At 40.2% G+C, this 23,798-nt stretch overlaps 1 protein-coding gene across 2 annotated transcripts in view; it reads left to right on the top strand.

Moving 5' to 3' along the window:
- Positions 1–23,798, top strand: part of usta (uronyl 2-sulfotransferase a) — an 84,068-nt gene that overhangs the window by 46,644 nt on the left and 13,626 nt on the right. For both annotated transcript variants that reach the window (XM_034699603.1, XM_034699604.1), the window contains 3 exons: positions 11,465–11,620; positions 23,244–23,323; positions 23,407–23,560. In XM_034699603.1, coding sequence (XP_034555494.1) covers positions 11,465–11,620; positions 23,244–23,323; positions 23,407–23,560 — 390 coding nt within the window. The remainder of the gene's footprint in view (positions 1–11,464; positions 11,621–23,243; positions 23,324–23,406; positions 23,561–23,798) is intronic.

A 23,798-nucleotide genomic window follows, 5' to 3' on the forward strand; every position in this document is an offset into this window, starting at 1 on the left:
GTTTTGTTTTTGAGTTATATGTTTACTTTGAGAAGCCTGTTCTTGCCACTATGAGCCAAAACAGACAGCCAAAGTGCATGTGTCATGCAGATAGAGGTGGGGTGTTATTTATACGAAACAAACTGTGGCTTACTCTGGGGAAGTTCACAACATTTTCCTTTAATTCTAGTTTTATTGTAAGGTAGACCGGCTCACAATCACATTATACTTTCAAATACAGTTGCTGTCAATACTGCCTTGTTACTTAGGCCTGCCGAAATGTGATGGCAATGATGTGTTATCAATCACAGGAGTTTTCATTATTTCCAGCTTGAAATTGAGTGAAACAGCTTGACAGTGTCCTGAGGCTAGTCTAAACCATTCTGATTATTAATCATAGAAACACAACACTGGAGCTCATTTTGACACAGAATAGTCTGATTTTATTACAAGGTAAAGTCTCCAAGGCACTAAAGGACGCCACAAAAGACCAATTTGCTTAAAAGTTTCCATATCTTTTGAACACATTGTCTCAAAGTTGTCTGGTAATTCCTGGTGTTACAGAGTATCAAAGGCAGACATTATGAAAGATTTACAATTTGCCCTTTTCTGTGACTGCTGGAGCTTGTTAGGGCTCCACACAGCCTGGCAGGCAGAGCTGCAGACACAATGCAGGGCTTAAATCACACTTTTGTCTCATAAATAAATTAATCTTAGTTTGACTTTAAAGCCCCGTTGAGTCTTTTTTGGCTGACTATGAAACAGACTGAAATTAACAGTGATGCCGTTTTATGACCTACCAAAGCAACTGAGACCATCAGCATCAAGCCTGACAATTACTATATTAATAGTAATTTCTAAAGCTTCGGACCACTGTGAGGGGGAGGATGTCAGGACAAATGATTGACAGATTCTGAGGAAATAGCCTTCTTTTTTCTAAAGGATGTGCAATGGATCTACAAGTATTCTCTGAGCCTGCCCAAGAACACACTGCTCATAAATGGCCTGTAGGGAAGGGTTGCCAGTCTTTCCAAAAACCTTCATGGCAGTCTGCACCAGGTGAGAGAGTTTGGTTTTGAGCTGAACAGAGAGGTTACCATACCATGCTGTCATCCCATACCTGATGATACTCTCCAGTACAGCTTGATAAAACAAGAACATAGCCTGTTGGTTAACGCCAAACACCCTGAGTAGTGGAAAGTACAATCTTTGCTGTACGCGGGTACACAGGTTATCAATGTGGGTCTCCCAGCTGAACTTGATATCTAGGTGGACAGTATATAAATATAGACAAATGTTTGATTTCTGTTTATTATGTATTTCAGACCACACACACATCTTGTAAGCACCCAACTTTCTGCACATCAAAGTGAAAGGAGGTTAACTCAAAGAGAAACTGCTTCATTGGGTGTTCTTACCGACACTACCTGAAAAGCACTCACTATCCCATCCAGCTATTTCATTTTACCTGGTCCTCACCATAGACTGTATAAAATATGGACATACTATCCGTGACGTCACCCATCTGTTTCTGAAGCACTGTTTTGAGACCAATTGTCGGCGGCGACAGCCATATTGCTGCTGTCGAGCGGTTGTGACGTAAAGAGGCGGGCTTTGAGCCTCCTAGCCAACAGGTACAGTGTTCCCGCCTGTCAATCACGTCAGCTGTGCCTCTCATTGGAAGACTCGTAATCTCAATATCTTCGAAATTGTAGCGTTAGAAAAAAATTCAACCCCCGTACAGTGTGTGCCGATTGAGAAATGAGCTATCCAGACTACTCTTGTCTTTTGTACCAGGCTGTAAACATGTTTATTTCTGATGTAAAGATTGTCTTTTTCCCATTCATGTGTATGTGACTTCCGGTTCTTCCGGAGCCAGCCTCAAGCGGATCCTCGATGAACTGCAGTTTTTAGCACTTCCGCATTGGACTCATATTTTTAGACCAGAGGTTGCAGCTTGGTCCTCACCATAATATCCCGTCATTGACAATTGTGTTGCTGATGGTCTTGTTTGCTTTAGTAGGTCATTAAAAGGCATCACTGTTAAAATCAATCTGTTTCACGAACAGTCAGAAATTCCTCACTGGAGCTTTAAATTCAGACGAGGTTGCCTGTGGCTAAACATAAGTCACTAACTTTGACTGATTATATATCTGTCATCATCTCATCCACCATACAGACAATGCTAATGCTGTGTCAATCAGCCACATCCCTCTTAATCTAATTGTTGATGTCCTGCCGCAGCTGAGATTGATCTTCCTCTTAAAGCAGAGGTTGGCTGCGTTTCAGTGTATGCACACATAAGTCTGAGGTCCTGGTGAATGTGGAGGAAGATTAGGAATCAAGTGGAAAGCTGGATGTAAATGAGAGTGTATGGAAAAACCACGTAGCTCCCGGAATAGAGTTATGGGTCTTTATGTGAAGGGAAGCATGTCAAGATTGCTCCCTTGACATTTTTACATGTGTTGGATGTGTTTCTAGAAATCACTTTGAGCACTTTTCCAGCATGTTTTCACCTGATTCATACAAGCACTAAATCTTAAAAAGAACCATGTACATGCACCAGAGTGTTTTTATTTTCTCATAAATATAGTCCTGATAGCTCTTTAAATCAATGTCAGGTGTTAGTGTTTTTTTTTAGATGTCTTTGAAATGTTAAATCATAAAGATTTAAAGTGAAAAAGAGATGAAAGTAAATGATCCCAAGAAAAAAGTGAAGTCAATAGCAAAGCTGAAACACCTTTGAAGAGTCTTCGAAGATTTCATCAAGTGATGATGGAAAAGTTTTGATGATGTTGTGACCTCATGGTTTTAATATTTAATATTAAGCACTCAGAGTTATTGTTCTGCACAGTAAAGTGTCTATAAAGCCTTAACATCTGTTGGTTAACCATGAAAAGCATTTTGATAAGCATCTCCTACGCACAGTAGAATCTGCTATCATTAGTGGTGCTGCTGAATATATTATTGTACCCATTCACTCTCAAGCATTGGAAATCAATTTATCTTAATTCACTTTAACAGCTTTAGAGAGACTTCCTCCATGCATCTCCAGTTTAAAAGGAAACATCATTAGTAACATTACTTCTGAGAGAGTTGTTATTGTTTCTTGGCTGTATCTTCCAGCTGAACTTTAACTTTATTTTAAATTTCTTTGCATTTGTTTGTCCTTTTTATAGAATTTTATTTAATTCAATGTTTTTTATGTGCAATATGAGTGGTTTATATGAAAGCATGTGCAAAACATGAAACTTCTGACAGGGTGTTGCCAGGTGACAAGGATAGGAAGGTAAAAATATCCTTCAAACAGCAGTGAGTGTGTGAAAATAAAAAGTTTATTTTTGTGCTGCAGAAACTCCGGAAACCACATAGACCCCAATTAAAAAAAGACAATTTTTGTAGCATTAATAAACATGTTTACAGCCTGGTTCAAAAAACGGCTTGGCTCTACGTAGCTAATTTATCTTTTGGCACACACTGTACAGGGGTGAACTTTTTTCTAATGCAATGGTTCAGAAGATATTAAGATTACGAGTTTTTGCCCAAATCAGAACATGACTGACTTGACTCCCGGTCGGGAACACATAGCTGTTGGCTAGGAGGCTCAAACTCCGCCCCTTTATGTCACACTATGCCTGGTTGAGTTCCGCATTTCCAATATGGCTGCCTCCGACGACTGGCTTCAAAAGAGTGCTCAGGAACAGATGGGTGATGTCACGGATATTACATCCATATTTTATACAGTCTATGAGAGCGACATGTGGCATAGGTCTGTAGGCTGATTTCGAACCACCACTTCGAAGCCTCTCCACATGGGCCCCAAAACTCAATCACGAGGCCAAACCAAGCGGCAACCTCCGGTCTAAAAATATGAGTCAATGCGGAAGTGTTAAAAGCTGCAGTTCATCGAGGATCCGCTTGAGGCTGGCTCCGGAAGTACCGGAAGTCACATACACATGAATGGGGAAAAGACGATCTTTGCAGCATTAATAAACATGTTTACAGCCTGGTACAAAAGATGAGTGTAGTCTGAATAGCTAATTTCTCGACGTCCTCTCACTGTGATGGGGGTGAATTTTTTTCTAATTCGGCAATTTCAAAGATATTGAGATTACCAGTCTTCCAATGAGAGGCACAGCTGCCTGTGGGAACACTGCAGCTGTTGGCTAGGAGGCTCAAAGCCCGCCTCTTTACGTCACACTGGCTCGACAGAAGCAATATGGCTGCCGCAGCCGATTGGTCTCAAAACAGCTCTTCAGAAACAGATGGGTGACGTCACGGATACTACGTCCATATTTTTTACAGTCTATGGGCTAAACGAGCACACCCAAATGAGTGAAAATTTCAATGAATGATAGGGGGAGAACAATTGTCATAACCTGGCTTGTGAGCCATGACATAAGACAAGAAGAGCCCAAAATAATTAAAGTAAATAAGTTATTTATTATAAATGTAAATGAGATAAACAAGGAATTACAATGAGTATGGGGTATGTAGAGTCTGTAATATCAGTAGTGTGCATGTGGGTGCGTGAATATGTTGTAATGAGAGGTGTTATTGAGTGCACTAACACAAAAGTCCAACTTAAGCAATGGTGCGAGTTGGTCTGGCATGGGGAGAGTGAGCGAGGTAGCAGGGAGAGGATGTAGCCAGTCAGCAGCACTCCTGGCATCTTGGGGAAACACATGTAAGTTAGTAAAACCACTAGGGATGCACCAAAACGAAATTTCTTGGCTGAAACCGAAAATGAGCAAACCAAGGCCGGAAACCAAAACACAGAAATAAATTATTATGCTAATTATTAGTACCTTTGCATTTATGGCTATGACTGTGTACTAACCTCACTAAAATCAAAGCATTGCAATAGCAAGCAGGGGCCGTCACACAAAATATAAAAATATATATATTTTTGTAGCGCTCTAAACTAACTGAAATCAGTTTAAGAGCATGTTAATGTGTCCTGACTTGTGTCAAACCAGGACATATTCTCTTAAAGTTTTTGTAATATGACTGAATGTTGCAGAGAATGTCTGTCACTGTTTATGCGATAACACGTGTTTAGTCTGGAGACCTCAACGACTGAATTATTTCAATGTAAACTAATCATATAAAGCTTTCCTGCTTCATATGCAAATTAACACAGAGCCTCATTCACCTCAGATAGCTCTTAAAAACAGTCAACAACATCACAGTAATAACATTAAAGTAGCAGTAAGCAATACAAACATTCCAATATTTAAATAACTCATGCATACTCATCCACTGTGCTCTCAGCAACACTGAGGTGAGGAGAGAGAGTGAGTGAGAGAGAGAGAGAGAGAGAGAAAGCTGCTATCGCAAGTCTCATGAAGCCGGAGGATGTGAAATTGTACAGAGTTGCTGTGATTGGCTAGCTACAAGCAAGCAAACTCTGATTGGTTGTTTGACTCGGACCGGACCATTTTTTAATAGAGCTAATAAACAAGGGTTGAATGCTCACAGACACATAACAGTGTATTATTTCAGTTAAATACTGTTCATTACAATGTCAAACCATAAGAATTTTATATTTTGACTAAAACTCCACTGAAATAATGTTACCTACTGTAGCTTTAAATAACAGTGATGCAGAATCAGGAGATAAAAGGAGACTTGCGCTCATGTGACTGGGCAGCAGACAAGAGCAGATGATGTCATATAAAACTTTGATTGATCATGAAGCCTGATGTTCCCCTACAGTTCTCTGGATACTCAGTGAAATAAAATAATTTCACTACACACTGGAGTCTCTTTTTACAGTGAAAAAAACACTGACAAAAGGTCAGCATCATTAACACACAAGTCACAACTCCAGATTTAGTCATTCACAGCATGTGGAGTTTTCCCTTATGCATTATAATGAGAGAACCTAATAACTTTGAAAATGTCACTTGAGAAGAACATCTATCCCAGTTAGAAAAAGAAGCACCTGCTATTGCTCTATGGAAGCCATTCTTAGGGAGTAGTTAAACCTAAGGTGGTACTCAAATTAGGGTATGTGGCAACATTTGGCTAAAGTACAGAGGTAGCTGTCCAAAAAAAATTGCATATCAACAATTTAGGATCTAGCTGTCTTTACATTTCAATTTACACATTCCAGATTTAAATTTTAAAACATATATGTTTTTTTAAAATTTGGATTCATCAGGATTAATCAAAGCCCCTACATGCTGAATTTTTAAATGTATTAATTGCACAATTGCAGAGTTATGTTCATGTTTTGAAGAAAGAGGTGCTCATGGATGGGAATTTATGTGTTTGTAAAACTGATGTCACTTCCAAAAATCCCTCAAAACAGCATGAAGTGTTTTGAAGGTTTTGGCGGTAGTGTGTGGGCAGTGTGTGAGAAAAGAAAGAACACTGAGAAAGTGAAAAAGGGAGCATGAGAGAGGAAAAGGGTAGGACTCATCTCCTCTAAGACAGCACCAGATCTGTAAATATAACAGGCTGACTCTCAAGAACTGGAGTGCCCAGACCCGACACAATAAAAGAAACCTGTTACATAATACTATTCTTAACAGTGTGGATTGACTATTGACAGAACGCCTTCCTGACAGCATTTCTCACAGCATCCATCAGAAGCCTCAGCTCTGCAGAGAGAAATTGACAATGGCACGATGTGAGAGGTCGGCCTTTCAGTGCTGTCAGTGTTAGACATTAGCTTTGGACTTCTGATAGCATCTGTGGTGTTATTCTTCTGTTATGCAACAGCAGGCAGTTAGAGGTCTGACACAGCCATTTGTCATCATATCAGTGGGGTAGTGGCATGGTGCGAAACACTGCATGTATTTTACCCAGATCATTTTTATTTATTTATTGTGATAAGCTGAGAAGTCGGTTTGAAAACACGGAGGAATGTTGGAGCGCTGTCCAAGAGAACCAGCGCCTGTTTGCTCTAATGATTCTTCTTAAAACACTTGATTTTACTTGAACTTGAATTTTTTATATCATCTAAATTTTTCTATCTAGGATTGTATTTCCTTAATATCTGCCAGAGGGCGCTATGGAGACAATTCTCCATGCCCTCATCATGTCAGATGCTTCACCACCAAGCTTATTTTTGACCGTTTATGCCTTTATGTAAAGACAGGACAGTGGATAGAATAGGAAACTGAGAAAGAGAGTGAGCCAAACCTGAGCAGTCCACTTCAAGGAATAAGCATTGCCTCTCTACACAGGGTGTGTGATTTAACCGCTAAGCTAAGACACCCTACACTTCACTTCCTCTGATGTATTCACCAGGTTTCATGAGTTTTGGGGCATGTTTGAGCCATCAACTGCATAACACCTGGCTATAGTCTCAGTGACGTGACCCATTGGTTCCTGAAGAGGTGTTATGAAGTCCATAGATGGCGGTCGCCATATTGGAACAGCAGACTCAAGCTAACTTTTGATTATTCTCAAGGAAACCTGCAAAGAGATGGAGTATGGGAAGAAGAAGAAGAAACGTACTTTATTAATCCGTAAAGTATGCGAAATGTACCAAGAGTACACCCTAAATACAAAGCGATGAAGGAGATTCAAGAAGAGGAATAAACAGAATAAACAAAATGACGAGCCAACAGATGGTAATAAGAAAAATAAAAAACATAATTTCCATCTATTGACAAGAAGCAAGTAAGCATCACAGGCCAACCTAATGGGCATCAATCAGCAGGCATCATAGTCAACTCCTTTACAAAATTCAACAAATGGAACCATACTTAGGCTGCACGGCGGTGCAGTGGGTAGCACTGTTGCCTCAACAAGCTAGAAGGTTCCTGGTCTGAATACCCGGCCGGGCAGGTGCCTTTCTGTGTGGAGTTTGCATGTTCTCTCCGTGCATGCGTGGGTTCTCTCCGGGTACTCCGGCTTTCTCCCACAGTCCAAAAACATACTTACCAGGTTAATTGGTCACTCTAAATTGCCCGTAGGTGTGAGTGTGTGCGTGAATGGTTGTCTGTGTCTTTGTGTTAGCCCTGTGATAGGTTGGCGACCTGTCCAGGGTGTACCCTGCCTTCCGCCCGAAGCCAGCTGGGATAGGCTCCAGCCCCTCGTGACCCCTAACGGGATAAGCGGTCAAGATAATGGATGGATGGAGACCATACTTTTGTCAATTTCTCAGGGAAACCTCTCAGTGTATGTCTAATTGTCTCTAGTTGGAACAGAGACAGCAATTCGTGTACCCATCTTCTAAAGGGAAGGGGGTTATTAGACTTCCAATTCATTAGGATGAGTCTGCGTGCGATGAGGCTACTAAATGCTACTGCTTTCTTCTATGCATTTGTGGCATGAGTTTCTATATGCATCACCCCCAAAATGGCAGTGAGTGGGTTAAGCTTAAGAGGCGTATCACATAAAGCAGAGAGGCAGCCAAATACCGAGGACCAGAAATTGACCATGGAGGGACAGGACCAGAACATGTGGCCCAACCAGACTGGGTTACTGCATCTAGGACAGTTAGGATTAACAGTGGGGAATATTTTGGCTGGGAGTATGGGAAGTTTTTAAGCTTCCTGGTAAACAGTTGTGCTGCATTCATGATTTCTACAGTCTTGGAGCGCTCCTGATGTGTCATGGATTGAAAGTCGGTGCCTCTGAGCTGAATGAATTAAGCCCAATTGATCATCAAATCAAGTGGGTGTGCCATGACACCTATCACTCATTTACACTATGGGAGTGAACAGAAGATTTTGATCTATATATTTTGTCTAATCATTTTATTAAAAAGTATCTGATGTGTTAAATAGTTTTCACAGTAAGTGACACAAGCGGAAGCATATTGCTGTCAATAAAGCATGTCTAAGCTTGTTTTTAAGCACAAACATTACATGTGAATTGTTTTTCCAGTTTACCCTCCTTCTTCCCGGGGCCAATGTTCCCGTACATCCTCTGATATAATGTCAGACTGGTTTAATCACTCATGACGTCCTGTAAAACGCTGATTCTGGGAAAAATCAGGGAGGAAATGCTCTGTCATCACTGACTGCTTCCTCTTTTGACTATCTCTATCCCTTTTTCCTGTCTCTTCTTTACTTGTTGCCTGTCTGTCACGCTGTCTTCTTTAATGCTGTTATGTTGGACTGCTGGCATTCAGAATGACTCTTGCTGCTAATAGTGCTGCTTTTGGAGGGGACAAGACAAAATCTAAAAATGTGTGTGTTCTTGTGTGTGTGTGTGTGTGTGTGGCCCTGCTGATCTCTTTGTGTCTGCAGAAACAGATGAAGAAGACTGATATTAATTGAAGATGAATGATGATTTTGTGCCACATCAGAGAGAGGAACAAGTAAAAGTCAGTTAAGAAAGCTGCAAAAATGAGTCAATTCGATGGTAAAGTGGTTAATTCAGTCAGACATGTACAAAAAAACTGAGTTATGATGTCCAGAAACTGAAAAAGTTGATCTTTCTCTGTTTTCCTCAAACTCTAGGGATGGTTTTTACACGTTAGAAAGCAGTAGAAGTTATCGATATGTTGCAGGTGAAGATCCTTGGAGTGGCCCGGTCACTCCTCTTCTTCCGGGTGAATCCTCCTAGATTACCTTCATTCTTAAGGGGCCGCTTGTGTAAACCCTGAAGGCCCTCAGGGATAATTGCCAAATTAGTGCATTCTTTCTGCCCTGGTGTTAAAATGAGTTTCATGTTCAGTATGCATGTCGGCCAAAAACTTCCTCCTTTCTGCAAGAGAAACTAACATTTATACACTTGCACATCCACCTCATTTGTGTCTCTGATTCATGGCTGAGCTGCTTGTTTTAATTGGTGAGTCATGTGATTCCTATGTGCACATGCTGTAGCTTGTGTGTGCGTATGTGTGTGGAAGTTGTGTCAGTATCGCTTTGCAGAGAAATCGGCAGAATCTCTGACTCATTGGGCTCAGCGGAGGAAAAGCATGTGAGAGAAGATGAAAGCACTCACATTTGTGTGTGTGTGTGTGTGTGTGTGTGTGTGTGTGTGTGTGTGTGTGTGTGTGTGTGCTTGTGTGTGTGTGAATGTGTATGTGTGTGTGTGTTTCAGAGCAGAAAGGGAATATGTTGCAAGGTCAATTGAGTCCAGCCTCAGGGGGAGTACATGTGAGAGACAGAGGTCAAAGGTCAGACTAAATGAGGGAAGAGAATCCAGCCAGCGTTTGATGAACTTCTGTAGTTTTTCTTGTTGTTTTCTCCTCTTTGTGTCACTTTTCACACTTTGATCTTTTTTATGGACTGATTTTTGCTTGTTCTACACACCCCTGCCTTTTCTATAAATTCAACCCCAATTCCAAAAGAAGTTTGGACACTGTGGAAAATGTTGATAAAAACAGAATGTGATGGTTTGCAAACCGTTTGAAAAACCTGTGTTTAATTGTAAATAGTGAAAAGACAACATATCAAATATTGAAACTGAAAAGTTTTACTTTACTATTTCCATATTTTTCATCTCATGATGCCCCAAATGTTTTCAATGGGTTACAAGTCAGGACTGCAGGCAGACCAGTTATGCACCTGGATTCTTCTACTACAGACCCATACTGTTGTAATATGTGCCAAATGCTGTGGTTTGGCATTGTCTTGCTAAAATATGTAAGGTCTTCCCTGAAGAAGGCATTGTCAGGATGGCAGCTATATGTTGCTCCAAAACATGTTTATAGTGCTCAGCTTTAACAGTGCCTTCCCAGATGTGTTAGCAAGGTGGTCCCACTCTTCTTCAAAGCAGAGGACAAGGCGTCCATGATTTCCTAAAAGAATGTCAAATTTTGATATGTCAGACCCAAGCGGCAACCTCCGGTCTAAAAATATGGGTCCAATGCAGAAGTGCTAAAATCTGCAGTTCATCGAGAATTCGCTTGTGGTTGGCTCCGGAAGTACTGGAAGTCACATACACACTCATTCAAAAAAGCTGATCTTTACAGCAGAAATAAACATGTTTACAGCCTGGTACGAAAGACGAGTGTAGCCTGGATAGCTCATTTCTCGATCGGCACACACTGTACAGGGGGGGCATTTTTTTCTAATGCATCAATTTAGTAGATATTTAGATTACGAGTCTTCCAATGAGAGGCACAGCTGACTTGATTGACAGGCAGGAACACTGTAGCTGTTGGCTAGGAGGCTCAAAGCCCGCCTCTTTGCGTCACACTGGCTCGACAGCAGCAATATGGCTGTCGCCGACGATTGGCCTCAAAACATCACTTCAGAAACAGATGGTTGACGTCACGGATCCTACGTCCATATTTTATACAGTCTATGGTCAGACCATGAGACAGTTTTCACTGCACCTCTGTCAACCTGAAATGGGCTTCAGGAAAAAGAAGTTGCCTGCATTTCTGGATCATGTTTAAACATAATCCCAAAAGGCAATTTTTCTGTATTTGGGGTTATATAAAAAACCATCAATAAAAGTCATATGAAACATCTCAACATACAGAAGAAATTGTATCGGAGTAACAGAGAATAGAAAAAACAGTCAGAATTTTGTCTTTATGATTTTGTTTATGTTTGTTTGTTTGCAGGTGCTCCCATTCCCCTCCCAGGTGGTGTACAACCGTGTGGGGAAGTGCGGTAGCCGGACGGTGGTCATCCTGCTGAGGTTACTGGCAGAGAAACACCAGTTCAACCTGGTCTCCTCAGACATCCACAACAAAACACGCCTCACCAAACATGAACAGGTAAATTAAGAAAAGAATCCTTGAAATTTCAATGACTGAATAATATCTTATAAAAGATTTAAATTTGCAGGATTGCAGATCGATTTGGTAGCTGTTGCTCTAAATAATGAAAATCATTCACATTAGATCATAAAGTTCCAATTTTCATTTCTTTAATAAGTTATTCCCTTGCACTTAGTCATTTCAATTTGCGTCTTGCATCTGGGAACTTAAAATAAAACAATGTTAAAATTATTTTTCATTGTTTGGGCCATTGTGGTTTTTCAAGGTCTTTATTTTATGCATGTATTATCTTACATTAATACAAAAGGCTAAAATCATTAACTTTCATTTGATGTGTGAGAAACAAAACAGCAGCTGGTGTCAAGTCCGTCCCTCTGGTACAGTCAGTGTGAAGAACTTAGTGTGTAGGAGGGGAAAAAACCTGAATGGACTCATATTTTGCACATTAACTTCATGGTCACAGTGAGCAGAAAAGCAGCAAGAGCTCATACAGTGTTTGTCTTTCATTCAGTGTGAGAACAAGGCTCAAGAACAGGGGATCTCTTTTTATTATTTCCTGAAATATCTCGAGGACATGAGTGTTGGCTTTACAGAGGAAAAACTGCTTTCGTTTAAAAAACCGCAGCCTTTCAGACACTGAGACGTGCTGGCTTGTGCCAGTGGGGATGCCAGGGCGAATTTTCGAGTGGAGAAAGCAGATCAAAAAGGCATAGACTTAGCGAGGAAACACATTAATCTTTTTCATGTGTGTTTTTCCACTATCCCCTGAAATGTTTCGGATTCATAAAAATACAAATAAATTACTTAAATAAAATATTTTCCAGTCACTTTAGGGTTGAATTTAGTGGACTGTGTTGAGAACATGGCTCTTAAGTGTATCTCCAAAATAAGCCCTCATATTGGCGGTGTTGCTCACAGACACCAGGCCTAGTTTAGATGATTTTGGTTCCTGTGTTTGACATTTAATAACAGTGGGAGTACAGGTTTGTGTTTCTCTTTTAATGTGCTTATGATGAGACAAATTAAAGCTCCAATACGGGGCTTTCAGTTTGCATCAATTTTGATGCCCCGCTGTTGACAAAGCCTTACGACTTATCTTTGATGATTTTGACATTTACATTTTTTTATTTTTTCATTCCTTCTTCATTTTTTTATTTTTTTATTTCGAATCACAATCTGCTTCTTTTTAACAGTCAAACGTATCACTCATGCAATGGAAGTGCAAAAAAGATCTGTTACTGCAGCTTGATGTTGACAGTTTATCTGACAGCTACATCGCCACAGCTGCTTTAGGCATTAAATCTTACATTTAGATAACCAATCTTGTCATTGTTGGTTGTGTGCTTTTGTGGGTCATGTACAGATGTCTGTATTCATTTTAGTCTATTTCACAACCAGCTAAAAACTCCTCTCAGGGGCTTTAAATTTCAAACTCTTTTTTTGGAATGTTCCTGCTGATATGTGGCTGCTGCTGTGGTTTTTTTCTGCCTTGATCTTGAAGCACTATGGTAAGAGTAACATCCTTGAATCCCTGACTGTTGTTTGCTTCCTACACATCCAGTAGTCGTATTCAGCCTGAGCTTTATGGCAGGCCCTCTGAAGGTATCCTCCAATAACACATGTAATGTATTTTCAAGTTTGGTTACAGTTACTCTCATGAGGCAAGCTATGTGTGTATGCAAACGCAAGGCTACATTGCAAGTATATCTCTGGCAGAAGAGGGGGGTCCAGGTCAGTTTGGCCCCTTTGTTGTGAAACCATGTGGAGAACTGGATTGAGAGCTAGGCTAACAACTCCCGAAGATTGGGTGAACTTTACTATGTCATTCAGCTAATTTTAGGACTCCAACCCAAACGCTACTGTCAGTATGATCTATTTAGACATTTTCTGCCCTTTACTTTGCCATCAGAAAGCCCATTTGTTTGGCACTCAGATGCAACATGTGCATTTATCTCTGATTGAAGTGTACTGATCAGCTTTTGAAGCCTGTAGACCCAAACAGCTGATCAGTGCGTTGCAGGCAGAGTAGCACTAATGTGTCCAAGAATTGTGCAAAAACAAATTGGCTTACACTTACGTCCATCATCAGTTGATGGCCTTGCTTTCGTGCCAGTTCTCCAGCCAGTCTCTCAACTATAGACTGTGTTGCATCTGTGACATCACCTATGTGAATCTGAAGCAATGTTTTGTAGCCTGGCAGGAGCCATATTGAAAATGCTGAACTCAACGTAACTTCGTTGAGCTAGTGTGATTTGAAGAGGCAGGCTTTGATCCTCTTTGCTAACAGCTAGTGTTCCCGGCTTGTCAGTCAAGTCAGCTGTGCCTCTAATTATAAAACTTGGAATGTTAATTTCTTCTAAACTGCTGTGTAACGAAATAATTTACCCCCCCCCCTGCAGTGTGTGTCGAAAGAGAAATGAGCTCTTCAAACTAAAATATTTTTTTGAACCAGGCTCTAAACATGTTTATTTCTGCTGTAAAGATCGGCTTTTTTGACTTGGTGTGTATGTGGTTTCTGGTATTTCCGGATCCAGACCCAAGTGGACACTAGAGGAACTGCAGTTTTTTAACACTTCCACATTGGACTCATATTTTTAGACTGGAGGTTGCCGCTTGCTCCAATCGCGTATATTCTTGAGGATCAGCTATGGCATAGCAAGAAGGATATCAAGATTTGAATACAGTAACTCTTCTAGTTTTATCTAAAGATTTGATTTAACAATTTTAGCAAGAAGCTCTCCATATTTGTAATGGGAGAAACCAAATAATTTAGTTCAGCCAGGACCATTCTCGTCAAAGAGAAGTATTATTGGCACCCAACTAGTTATATTTGGCAGTATGGCTCTGTTTTGAGAGCTCCCTGCCCTTTCTCATGGCCGGAGGTTGCCGATGGCTCCAAATAAAGTTAAACTGACCAGGTATCCTGTGGAAACTTACTATTGACAACTCCACTTCAAAAAACCAAACTATCCATTTGATTATTGGGGGGGGAGCACAAGACTTCCCCTAAATGCTGTAAATTAGGATTATAAAGTAGCAAAAACTGAAACCATCCAATATCAGTTTGACAAATTGTACCTCAATCCAGTACTTGGGTTATCGCACTTTATTACTTGGAGTTCTGACACTCCAGAGTTTCTGCTCTATTCGTTATCCTCACCTTTGACCTTTCCTGTCAAGAGCTAAAGAAAGAAGATCAATGATTTGCAGTAGAGGTGGGGAATGCAGAAGTTAATTTAGATTTTGGATCCAGAGAGCCTGTGCAAGGCCAAGCTTCCTCATACCCACATCTCTCTGTGACATTTACCACAAATGCAATGCCTACTCTCAGTCATCGGGGTGAGAGGGTGAGTTAACTTTGATTATGACTCACATCCTGTCATGACGTTATTGACACCAGCCTGCAGGAGTGAGCTCCTGCAAAACCACTTTCGAATGGTCAGTAGATGCTATTATGTAAAACTGTTACCGACCGATCTGATGTAAATGTAAAGCCAATATTGAAACTGCAACTTGTTTACCCATTCATCAAACTGTCGCTGTGCACACAGAAGTCGAACACTATTACACTCATTAATTCTCTGGGCATAAAACATCTCTGTGAGTGTTTCAAACTCAGAAGGAGTGTGTGCATTCTTATGTCTTTCCAAGGTGTGTGTGTTTGTGGAGTGGGCTGTCTATGAGTGTGTCTGTGCTAGTCTGATCCTGCAAAGTGTGTCACTGTTTTTGTGTTTGTTTGCGTGTGTACTTCTCTGTGTGTTGATTTATGCAGATCCAGCCGCGCGTCACCTAAGTTTAGAGATGCTGGTCTCATCAGTTGTGGTTCTGGCTGGAGACTTCTGTGTTTCCGACTGTTTTCCAGCTGGCTCTCCCCATAGTCCACTAATGCATTTGCCCAGAGTTGAAGCCCCGTGCGTGGGTTTTGCCAAAAGCGAAGGTGCCTTACTGGTCTGGAACTTTTTTGCAGAGCTTTTTGCAGACTTTAAGCACATAGTGACCCGTCTGTCCCTTTCAGTACAAGGGAGAGAAGGTTGAGCGGGTGAGAGAGGTTTCCTGGGGGGAAAAAAAAAAGTGTGGTGGGAAAAAAAGTCCTTCTTAAATGCCTCCAGTAAGAGAAAGACAGCATTTTATTGTGAGCGTGTCTCGGTTCATGTGGGATCCTGTTTCCTCCCGATTACCGAAAACATCTAGCAGCAAACAGATGCTGTGCAGCCACGAACGTCTTGTTTTTGCATCACATAGCCACAGATACGCAAACACAGGGAAGTGTCTGGCCCCAGCACAAACAAAGATTGTAAATAGTTTTTCTCTAGTAGCATCAGAACATCTCAGCTCATAGCAACAGTTTGCCTTTGGTCAATTACAAGGAAATTGGATTAGACTGGGTTTGAAAAGGAGTCCAGAAGGGGTTAGAAGTGGCTACTAAAACTTTTATTTATCAAGTTGTTACAGAACAATGATTTTATCGTCAATACTGACAGCAGTATCAGTATTCGTGACGTCACCCATCTGTTTCTGAAGCGCTGTTTTGAGGCCAATGGGGGGCGGCAGCCATAGTGCTGCTGTCGAGCCAGTATGACGTAAAGAGGCGGGCTTTGAGCCTCCTAGCCAACAGCTACAGTGTTCCTGCCTGTCAATCAAGTCAGCTGTGCCTCTCATTAGAAGACCCGTAATCTCAATATCTTCGAAATTGCCGCGTTAGAAAAAAATTCACCCCCCTCACGGTGTGTGCTGATCGAGACTACTCTTGTCTTTTGTGCCAGGCTGTAAACATGTTTATTTCTGCTGTAAAGATCTGCTTTTTTGAATTGGTGTGTATGTGGTTTCCTGTACTTCCGGAGTCAGCCTCAAGCGGATCCTCGATGAACTGCAGTTTTTAGCACTTCCGCATTGGACTCATATTTTTAGACTGGAGGTTGCCGCTTGGTGGTAACCAGTATCACTATCAGTATCTTTACCAGTATGAGTCGTCATTACCAATACATTTTCTGTATTGACACAAGTATCCACCTCTGTATTGATACCAGTATCGGTATCAGTAATAAATCTTAGTACAGATATTGATCCACATATTGTCCTCTGTATTGATACCAGTAACGATATTGGTCCCAGCTTTGGTTGTGAAACCAGTATTGGTTATAATACTGGTATATGTATCAATATCCATATCAGTATTGATACCAGTAGTATGATCTTGATCAGTACTAGTATCCGTATGGATACTATTGATACTAGCCCCAGTACAGATATTGATCCACATATTGTCCTCTGTATTTATACCAATATCAGTATGGGTCCCAGCTTTGAAATTGATACCAGTATTAGTTAAAATACTGGCACCTGCATCAATATCCGTATCAGTATTGATATCAGTATTATAATCATAATCAATATTAGATTCAGTGTGGATACCAATATCATTGATGTGACTGATTAGTATTGGTATTGATACCAATATATTATGTTACTGACAGTATTATCGGTATTGCTACAAGTTTCAGGATCATTACCAGGTTTTTTTCCCTATACATTCAGTATTGGTATGAAACCTGTTTTTTTATTGGCCATAAGATGTGATGTCCAGTATCCAGTATGCCAGTCAATGCACCAACCTGAGATCATCCCTTGATATCAATCACTGATTCCTTTTAAAGTGAAATAACATGTGACTACTGCAAATAACTTCACAGCGGTATTAGGAGAGAGTGTAATGGAGCATGGCTAGCAAAAGTCAAGTAATCAGTGTTTTTCTGCCAACATGTATCAGCCCAAAGTCTAGGTATTGGAATTGGGTATTAGGAGGGAAGAAATAGTGTCAGGTCATCTCCAAATGTAAGCAGTAATATGTTTGAAGTAAAGCTCTCTCTCCTTTGTAGTGTAATAACCATTTCACATCAGATACACAAAGAGTCACATGGGTGACTATGTATCCAGAGTGATCCACCATATACTGTATGTCTCCACCACAGCTGGGATTATTCGGGCGTCTTTAGTCTTTGAATTCAGATACAAAGAGATAATGACAAATTGAACCGAGGTGAAGGCAGGGCAGAATTCTTAGCTCTCTATGGTTTTTGGCTCTTCCGTCATTTCCCCTGATGAGTCCTGTTTGGACGCCACAGGGGCTCAGGAAGGAGGGGAGGTGGGGGTCGATGGGGTTGCAGGTATGCCTGGAATCTCAGACTGTCCACCACTTTCCCCTTCGTCTCCCTGCAGCTCTGCCTGCTAAATGAGAGGGGGGGGATCTGGCCCAGACGGACCAGATACACACTTACACGCAGAAACTCATCAGATGTGCCAAATGTGTTCAGGGTCTGCACATCAACCTGGAGCTCTGGGAGGGACATCAGAGGTTAGCTTTGGGCTAATTGGTCTGGACTTAAACTCAGTAGGCAAAGTCAGGAGGAGGAGAAGGGGGGTGTTAGTTTTTAAATGTAGATTTTAAAAGATTAACAACCTGAATCACTGGCAGAGTGCATCAGTCAGCTGAGAAACTGCATGAATGTCCTGCTCTTATAAACCATGCATAGGCGCCTATTACGTCATAGCAGCAGTATTTGGATAGCAACAGTAATATGTATACTTGTTTATGTACACAGGGCAGCTAATCTGAGGCCCCAGTCAGATTCAGTCTTCACACCCTCCCCTCTCCTCTATAAACTCAGTACATTTCCACTCACTTCGGCTTCCACTTTCTAACAATCTCTCCTGCTGTAAAATATAAAAGTTTAAAACTTTTATTAGCTCCTCAGAATACATTTCACAACTCTGTGTCACTTCCACTCGGCTCTGTCTCTGCTAAGAAACTCAGAAAATGAGATCCAGCTTTGTTAGAGAATCTATTTATGGGGCTCAGCTGTAGTGAGCATTGATTTGAGAAAATGATAAACACTTGTAGTGAATCACCAGTATTGATGGTTTGCACTTCACTTTCAAGTGTTTGTATTTTATTTGGTTTTTATGACCTGCTCCTCACGCTGAGGGTAATTCAATTGAAAAGGAGAAAACGAATGGACAGTTTAATTTGTAGGTAGGGATAAACAACACCTGATGGGGGGTTCGGAGCCCTTACGCAAAACACAATACTGTATGACTGTATTGACATTTGAACAAAACATATATATAAAAAAAGTTTCATCAGTTTTCTCCTTTTCTTTGTCTCCATGTGGTGATTCCATATGAAAGTATGAGGTATGAAACTCACAGACACACACAGGGGCCACCTACATCTGCAATATTTATCAACCTCGAAGGACAGTGTGGGTCACCAGTCTCAGGCTTCATTGTTTCTGAGTCCTGGGCTGAAAAGTTTGGGAAAGAAGTTGTGAGCACTGCAATTTTGTTTTATTGATATAATAATTTAGGTTGATCAACCCCAACGAACCCTGAATGAAAAAATGTAAAATCCTGCAAACCATCTAAATGGAACAAACTGGTCTAATTCTGCCTGGTGATGTAGACTTACATACCCCTGTATTTTGATGATTATACTACAATCTGTAAATAGTAGACAACACATTTTATGTTCAAGTGTGCGTACCTCTCTTTAAGTCACATACTGTTATCATTAGTATTTAATTTTACTGTTAGTGTTATTATTTTTATTTATATACATAGTCACTTGTCTATTTGTAATCTTATTTCTTTGTTTTTGTCTGACTGATTACTTTGTCGTCATTGTGGATTGTCCTGTGTGGATAATGTGTCCCGTCAGTTATTGTGTGAAAATGTGAAAACTAATAAAAAACTGTGGTCATAAAAAAAAAAGAATTTGTGAGCACTGCTATCTAAACAAAAGTATAACATTCTCAATATGAATGAATTTTAACCATGATCGGTATGTATCATCAAACGCTAAACAGATAGTACAATCCCCCAACCTCACCCATCTAAGCTCATATAGTATGTTTAACATGTTTAGCAAAGGTTACATTACCTGCTAAATAACAAGTGTAATTGTAAGCATTTAGCTTCAAAACTTTGTTAAAGCTGATGTTGGTATCTCTCAATGGGGCTACTTCAAAGCTCGCCTGAGATGAGATTCTAATTCTGCTTGAGCCTTGTTGACCTCTATTCTACATAGGTCTGCCTCCTTGCCCTCTCTATGGTCCCAAGTTTTGTTGTGTCTGGATTGCAGACGGTCTAATTGATTTCCTTGTGTGCTGTGTTCATGTTTTCCCCTGTAACGTAGACATTTACTCTATCTCATCACCTTGTGCTTGCATGTGCCTCTTATTAACTTTAAACGTTCCACAGCTTCCTCATGCTGCTTGCTTTGTGAGACAAAACTCTTACTCACTTATCATGTTATCCCCATAACGCTGATAGGTGAGGTCTAACAGGTGCTCTATGGACAGAGCATAGACCAACCACCATGGAGTAACAGTTTCATTTTACATCAGCTGTAACTCCACTTGTTTTGTCCTCCAATAAGCACAATTGTATTTATTTTCTGGTGGGAAGCCAGTGAGTGATTACATGCTTATGTTTTTTTTCCTTTTAGTCTGGTTTGAGAATGGGACTGTTGAATATTCTTACCAGCAGAGTCTGGAAACTGCCTGTGTCATAGATAGGGCAGTAGCATAGCTGTCAACACACTCAACGAGACCAGAAGTGGCATTACCCGAGGAACAAGTCATGTTGAACTGGGGAGTCAATGGGAAGAATTTTAAAGAACACCTACAAAGGGGAAATATTCCTCTCAAGTCATGGAAATTATGGAAAAACTCAGTCAACGTGTCTCTGATATATGTCAAACTTGGAAACTTTTACGTTCTTTTTAAGGCGCTTTCGACCAGAAGTACCACAAACTTTTAGTTCCAGGAACTTCTCTTCATTGGCCCATTTTTTTTTTTTTGAAGATATATTTTCGGGCTTTTTGCCTTTATTGGATAGGACAGCTGAAGAGAGACAGGAAACTCCAGGAGTAGAGAGTGGGGGAAGACATGCAGTAAATGGTCGACCGGTTACATGCATTTTGACCAGAGGAACCAGGGTCTAAATTTAGTTCAGGGGTAGATAATCTCCCCCCTGAAAAGCCCCTGCTTGAGGGGTAGTACTTTTCAAAGGTCCTGGGACTTTCGGTTGAACGTAACAGTGTTTGTGGAGTTTATACAGTTGTTGAAACACAGAGGGAGTTCCTGGAAATGCAGACTAGCTTAGTTTTATATTAAGATTTCAAAATATTATTTGATTTATTTTTTTTTCTCCACACGTCACTGGCCTGATTTGCACAATCTACCCGGGACTTTAACTTGCGGTTGAAACGCAGAAAACAATAGGGGCACAGGAACCTTTTAGTTCCGGGGAAAGTAGTTCTGGTGGCTAAAAGACCCCGGAACTCTTGGTCGAAATGCACCTTAAGAAAAATGTTCAAGAGTTACTAAATAAAGAGGATCACAGTGGTGTGTAATGTTATTGTGGACCGCAGGTGATATAAAGAATATATAAAGGAAATGATAATAACACTCTGTATGTCACCTTTTAGGTAGGGAAATGTTTTCTCATCATTATTTTTAAAGTAGACTTATTGTAAACCCCACTGGTGCAGAGACACAACATCAAAATAACTAATCTCTTACATATGAGAGAGGAATAAGTTGATCTCAGTAACAGAACTATTCCAATATGGAGCTATTTATGTGACTAAGTAATAAATTAAAGCTGTATGGCCTTCATTTAGAGAGCTCATGCAAGGGCTCTGCACTGTATATGGCACTACTGTGATATTGCAAAGTTTGTTTTGGCTACTGTGAGCATGCCTCTCCATGCAGAGCTGGAAAGCCTCTGGGGTGTTTTTTTTATCATTCATTGCAGCAGAGGAAGAAGAAGAAACTTGGAATAATTGCTTTAAAAACGTCCGCCTTCTTGAGAATGACAGAAAGGAACTAGATCTCGACTGGTGAATGTTGTTACATGAACAAAACAATGATGTTGTTGTGCAGAAAAAAGGCAGAGGTTGGACCTGTGGTGAGGTCAGTCTGTGGTGGAAGTTCCTGCAAATTGAATAAAGGTGGACTCAGCCGGAAAAATACACAACCAGTTTGTCCTTGGTCGTGAACTCGGTTCCAACATTTAGCCAATTCAAATGAGAATTTTGGTTTTATTTGACTATACTTAAAAATGATGTAGTTGTTTTATCTGCTTTTGTGTTTAATACAAACCCTCTTTGATAGTTTGGTGCACTCAGTTTCTGTTGAGTCACCGGCTGTTTAAAAAGGAGGATGTACCCACTTTGATTTTACCCCTTGGTTCATTGACTCCCTAAGGAGGCCTAAAGTTTGGTACTTTGGTGGTTGCCATCTTGGTTTCTGTCCCTAGAGGTGACCAAATTTGTACAACTGGGTGGATGTACATTCTTATGCATGTCCAGATTGAAAAGCCATCATGGTGGCCACTTGTCAAAAACAAATGGGATCATATTTTAGAAAATCAAAAAACCCACAGTAATAATAATAATAATAATAATAATAATAATAATAATAATAATAATAATAATAATAATAATAACTTTATTTATATAGCACCTTTAAAAAAAACGCTAACAAAGTGCTTTGACAAACAAAGTTTTAGTTCAATAGCAGAATAAACAATTTGACAGACAGGGAGGAGAAAATTTGATCAATGCAAAACAAAATGCAATGCAAGAGGTTAAAGGGAATACACGTCAATTAAAAAGTATGGAGTGGTGCGACAATGGACCAGTAAATCATTGTTGAGAGGTTTTTCAGGGTAAACAGGTAAAAATAAATAAATAAAAGTAGAGAAGTAAATAAAAGCATTAAAAGGGTGATAAAAGAGGTTTTCAAAGTAAACGGACAACATCACATCAAGAAAATTAGAAAAAGTGCAAAGGATGAATTAGGAACATTAAAATAATAAAAGAAAAATAATAATAAATTAAAACAATAAATAATCAAATAAAATAATCAAATAAAATTTAAGACAATTAATTAGTTTGACAAAAACTAAAATTAATAATAAAATGGAAGTAAAAGCGGTTAGAAAGATAAAGTCACATAAAAGCTAGTCTGTAAAAATGGGTTTGAAGAAGAGATTTTAAAGATGTCACTGACTCTGCGTGCCTTATCTCCTCAGGGAGGTTGTTCCAAAGTCGAGGAGCTCTAACACAAAGCACGATCCCCTTTGGATTTGAGCCTCGGCTTTGGAACGACAGTATTGAAAATGACTCGACTATTTGCAGATGAGACCATAAACTCAGCAGAAATGTTTACTTGTGTTTAAAATAAAGTATGAATCAAGTAAGATGAAGCCTAATTTTCCCATCTGGTTTCATACAATTGCTCTCTTTTCAAAACTAGTGGAGTCTCACTCTGCTGGCCATGGGAAGGAATACGATCATTGCTTTTCCTTTTAAATCAAGAGGTTCCGTCCACTTCTTTTATCCATTACATGTTTTAAATGTTAAGTGCTAGCATATGCTTTTGTTTTTTTGGTGTGTAATACTGTTTAATTTCTACCATGATACCTGACATGCACTTGACTTCAAGATTGGATCTCCATCTGTCTCAGATGATTGTCCTTATTTATGTTGGATAGACGTCTTTATTTAATGCAACACATCAAGTCAACTTGTGCGTGTTTTCTTCTCTTTCTCCAGGTGGATCTCATGAAGAACATCAGTAACATCCCACAGCCTTTCCTCTATACGCGGCATGTTCACTTCCTTAACTTTACCAGGTAGAGTAGTGCACTGATGTGCTGTAATACTCAACTCTACTTATTTGCAGGTCTTAACTGTGGCTTCATTTGTCTTTATAAAGGTTCAGGATAGAGCAGCCCGTCTACATCAACATCATCCGGGACCCCATCAACCGGTTCCTCTCCAATTACTTCTTCCGTCGCTTCGGTGACTGGAGGGGTGAGCAGAACCATCTCATCCGCACGCCGGGGATGAAGGATGATGAGAGATATCTGGTGAGTATTTTGTTTCATGCAGCAGTAATATATTGTGTCTGGCCTGAAATACAAAGCTATTTTCTCAGGCATTAGTATGAGATTTACACGCTGTGAGCTGAATTTTATGTTTTCATTGATGCGTGTCAGGGGAGAAAATAAGTGTCTGATATTGATAGTTTTTAGACTGAGAGGATCAGTTTCACACTTGGGAAAATAATGCTTAGAAAGAGCAAAGCCTAAGTTTATGCAGCACATA

The sequence above is a fragment of the Notolabrus celidotus genome, chromosome 13 (genome assembly GCF_009762535.1).
Source record: "Notolabrus celidotus isolate fNotCel1 chromosome 13, fNotCel1.pri, whole genome shotgun sequence".
NCBI classification, from domain to species: Eukaryota; Metazoa; Chordata; class Actinopteri; order Labriformes; family Labridae; genus Notolabrus; species Notolabrus celidotus.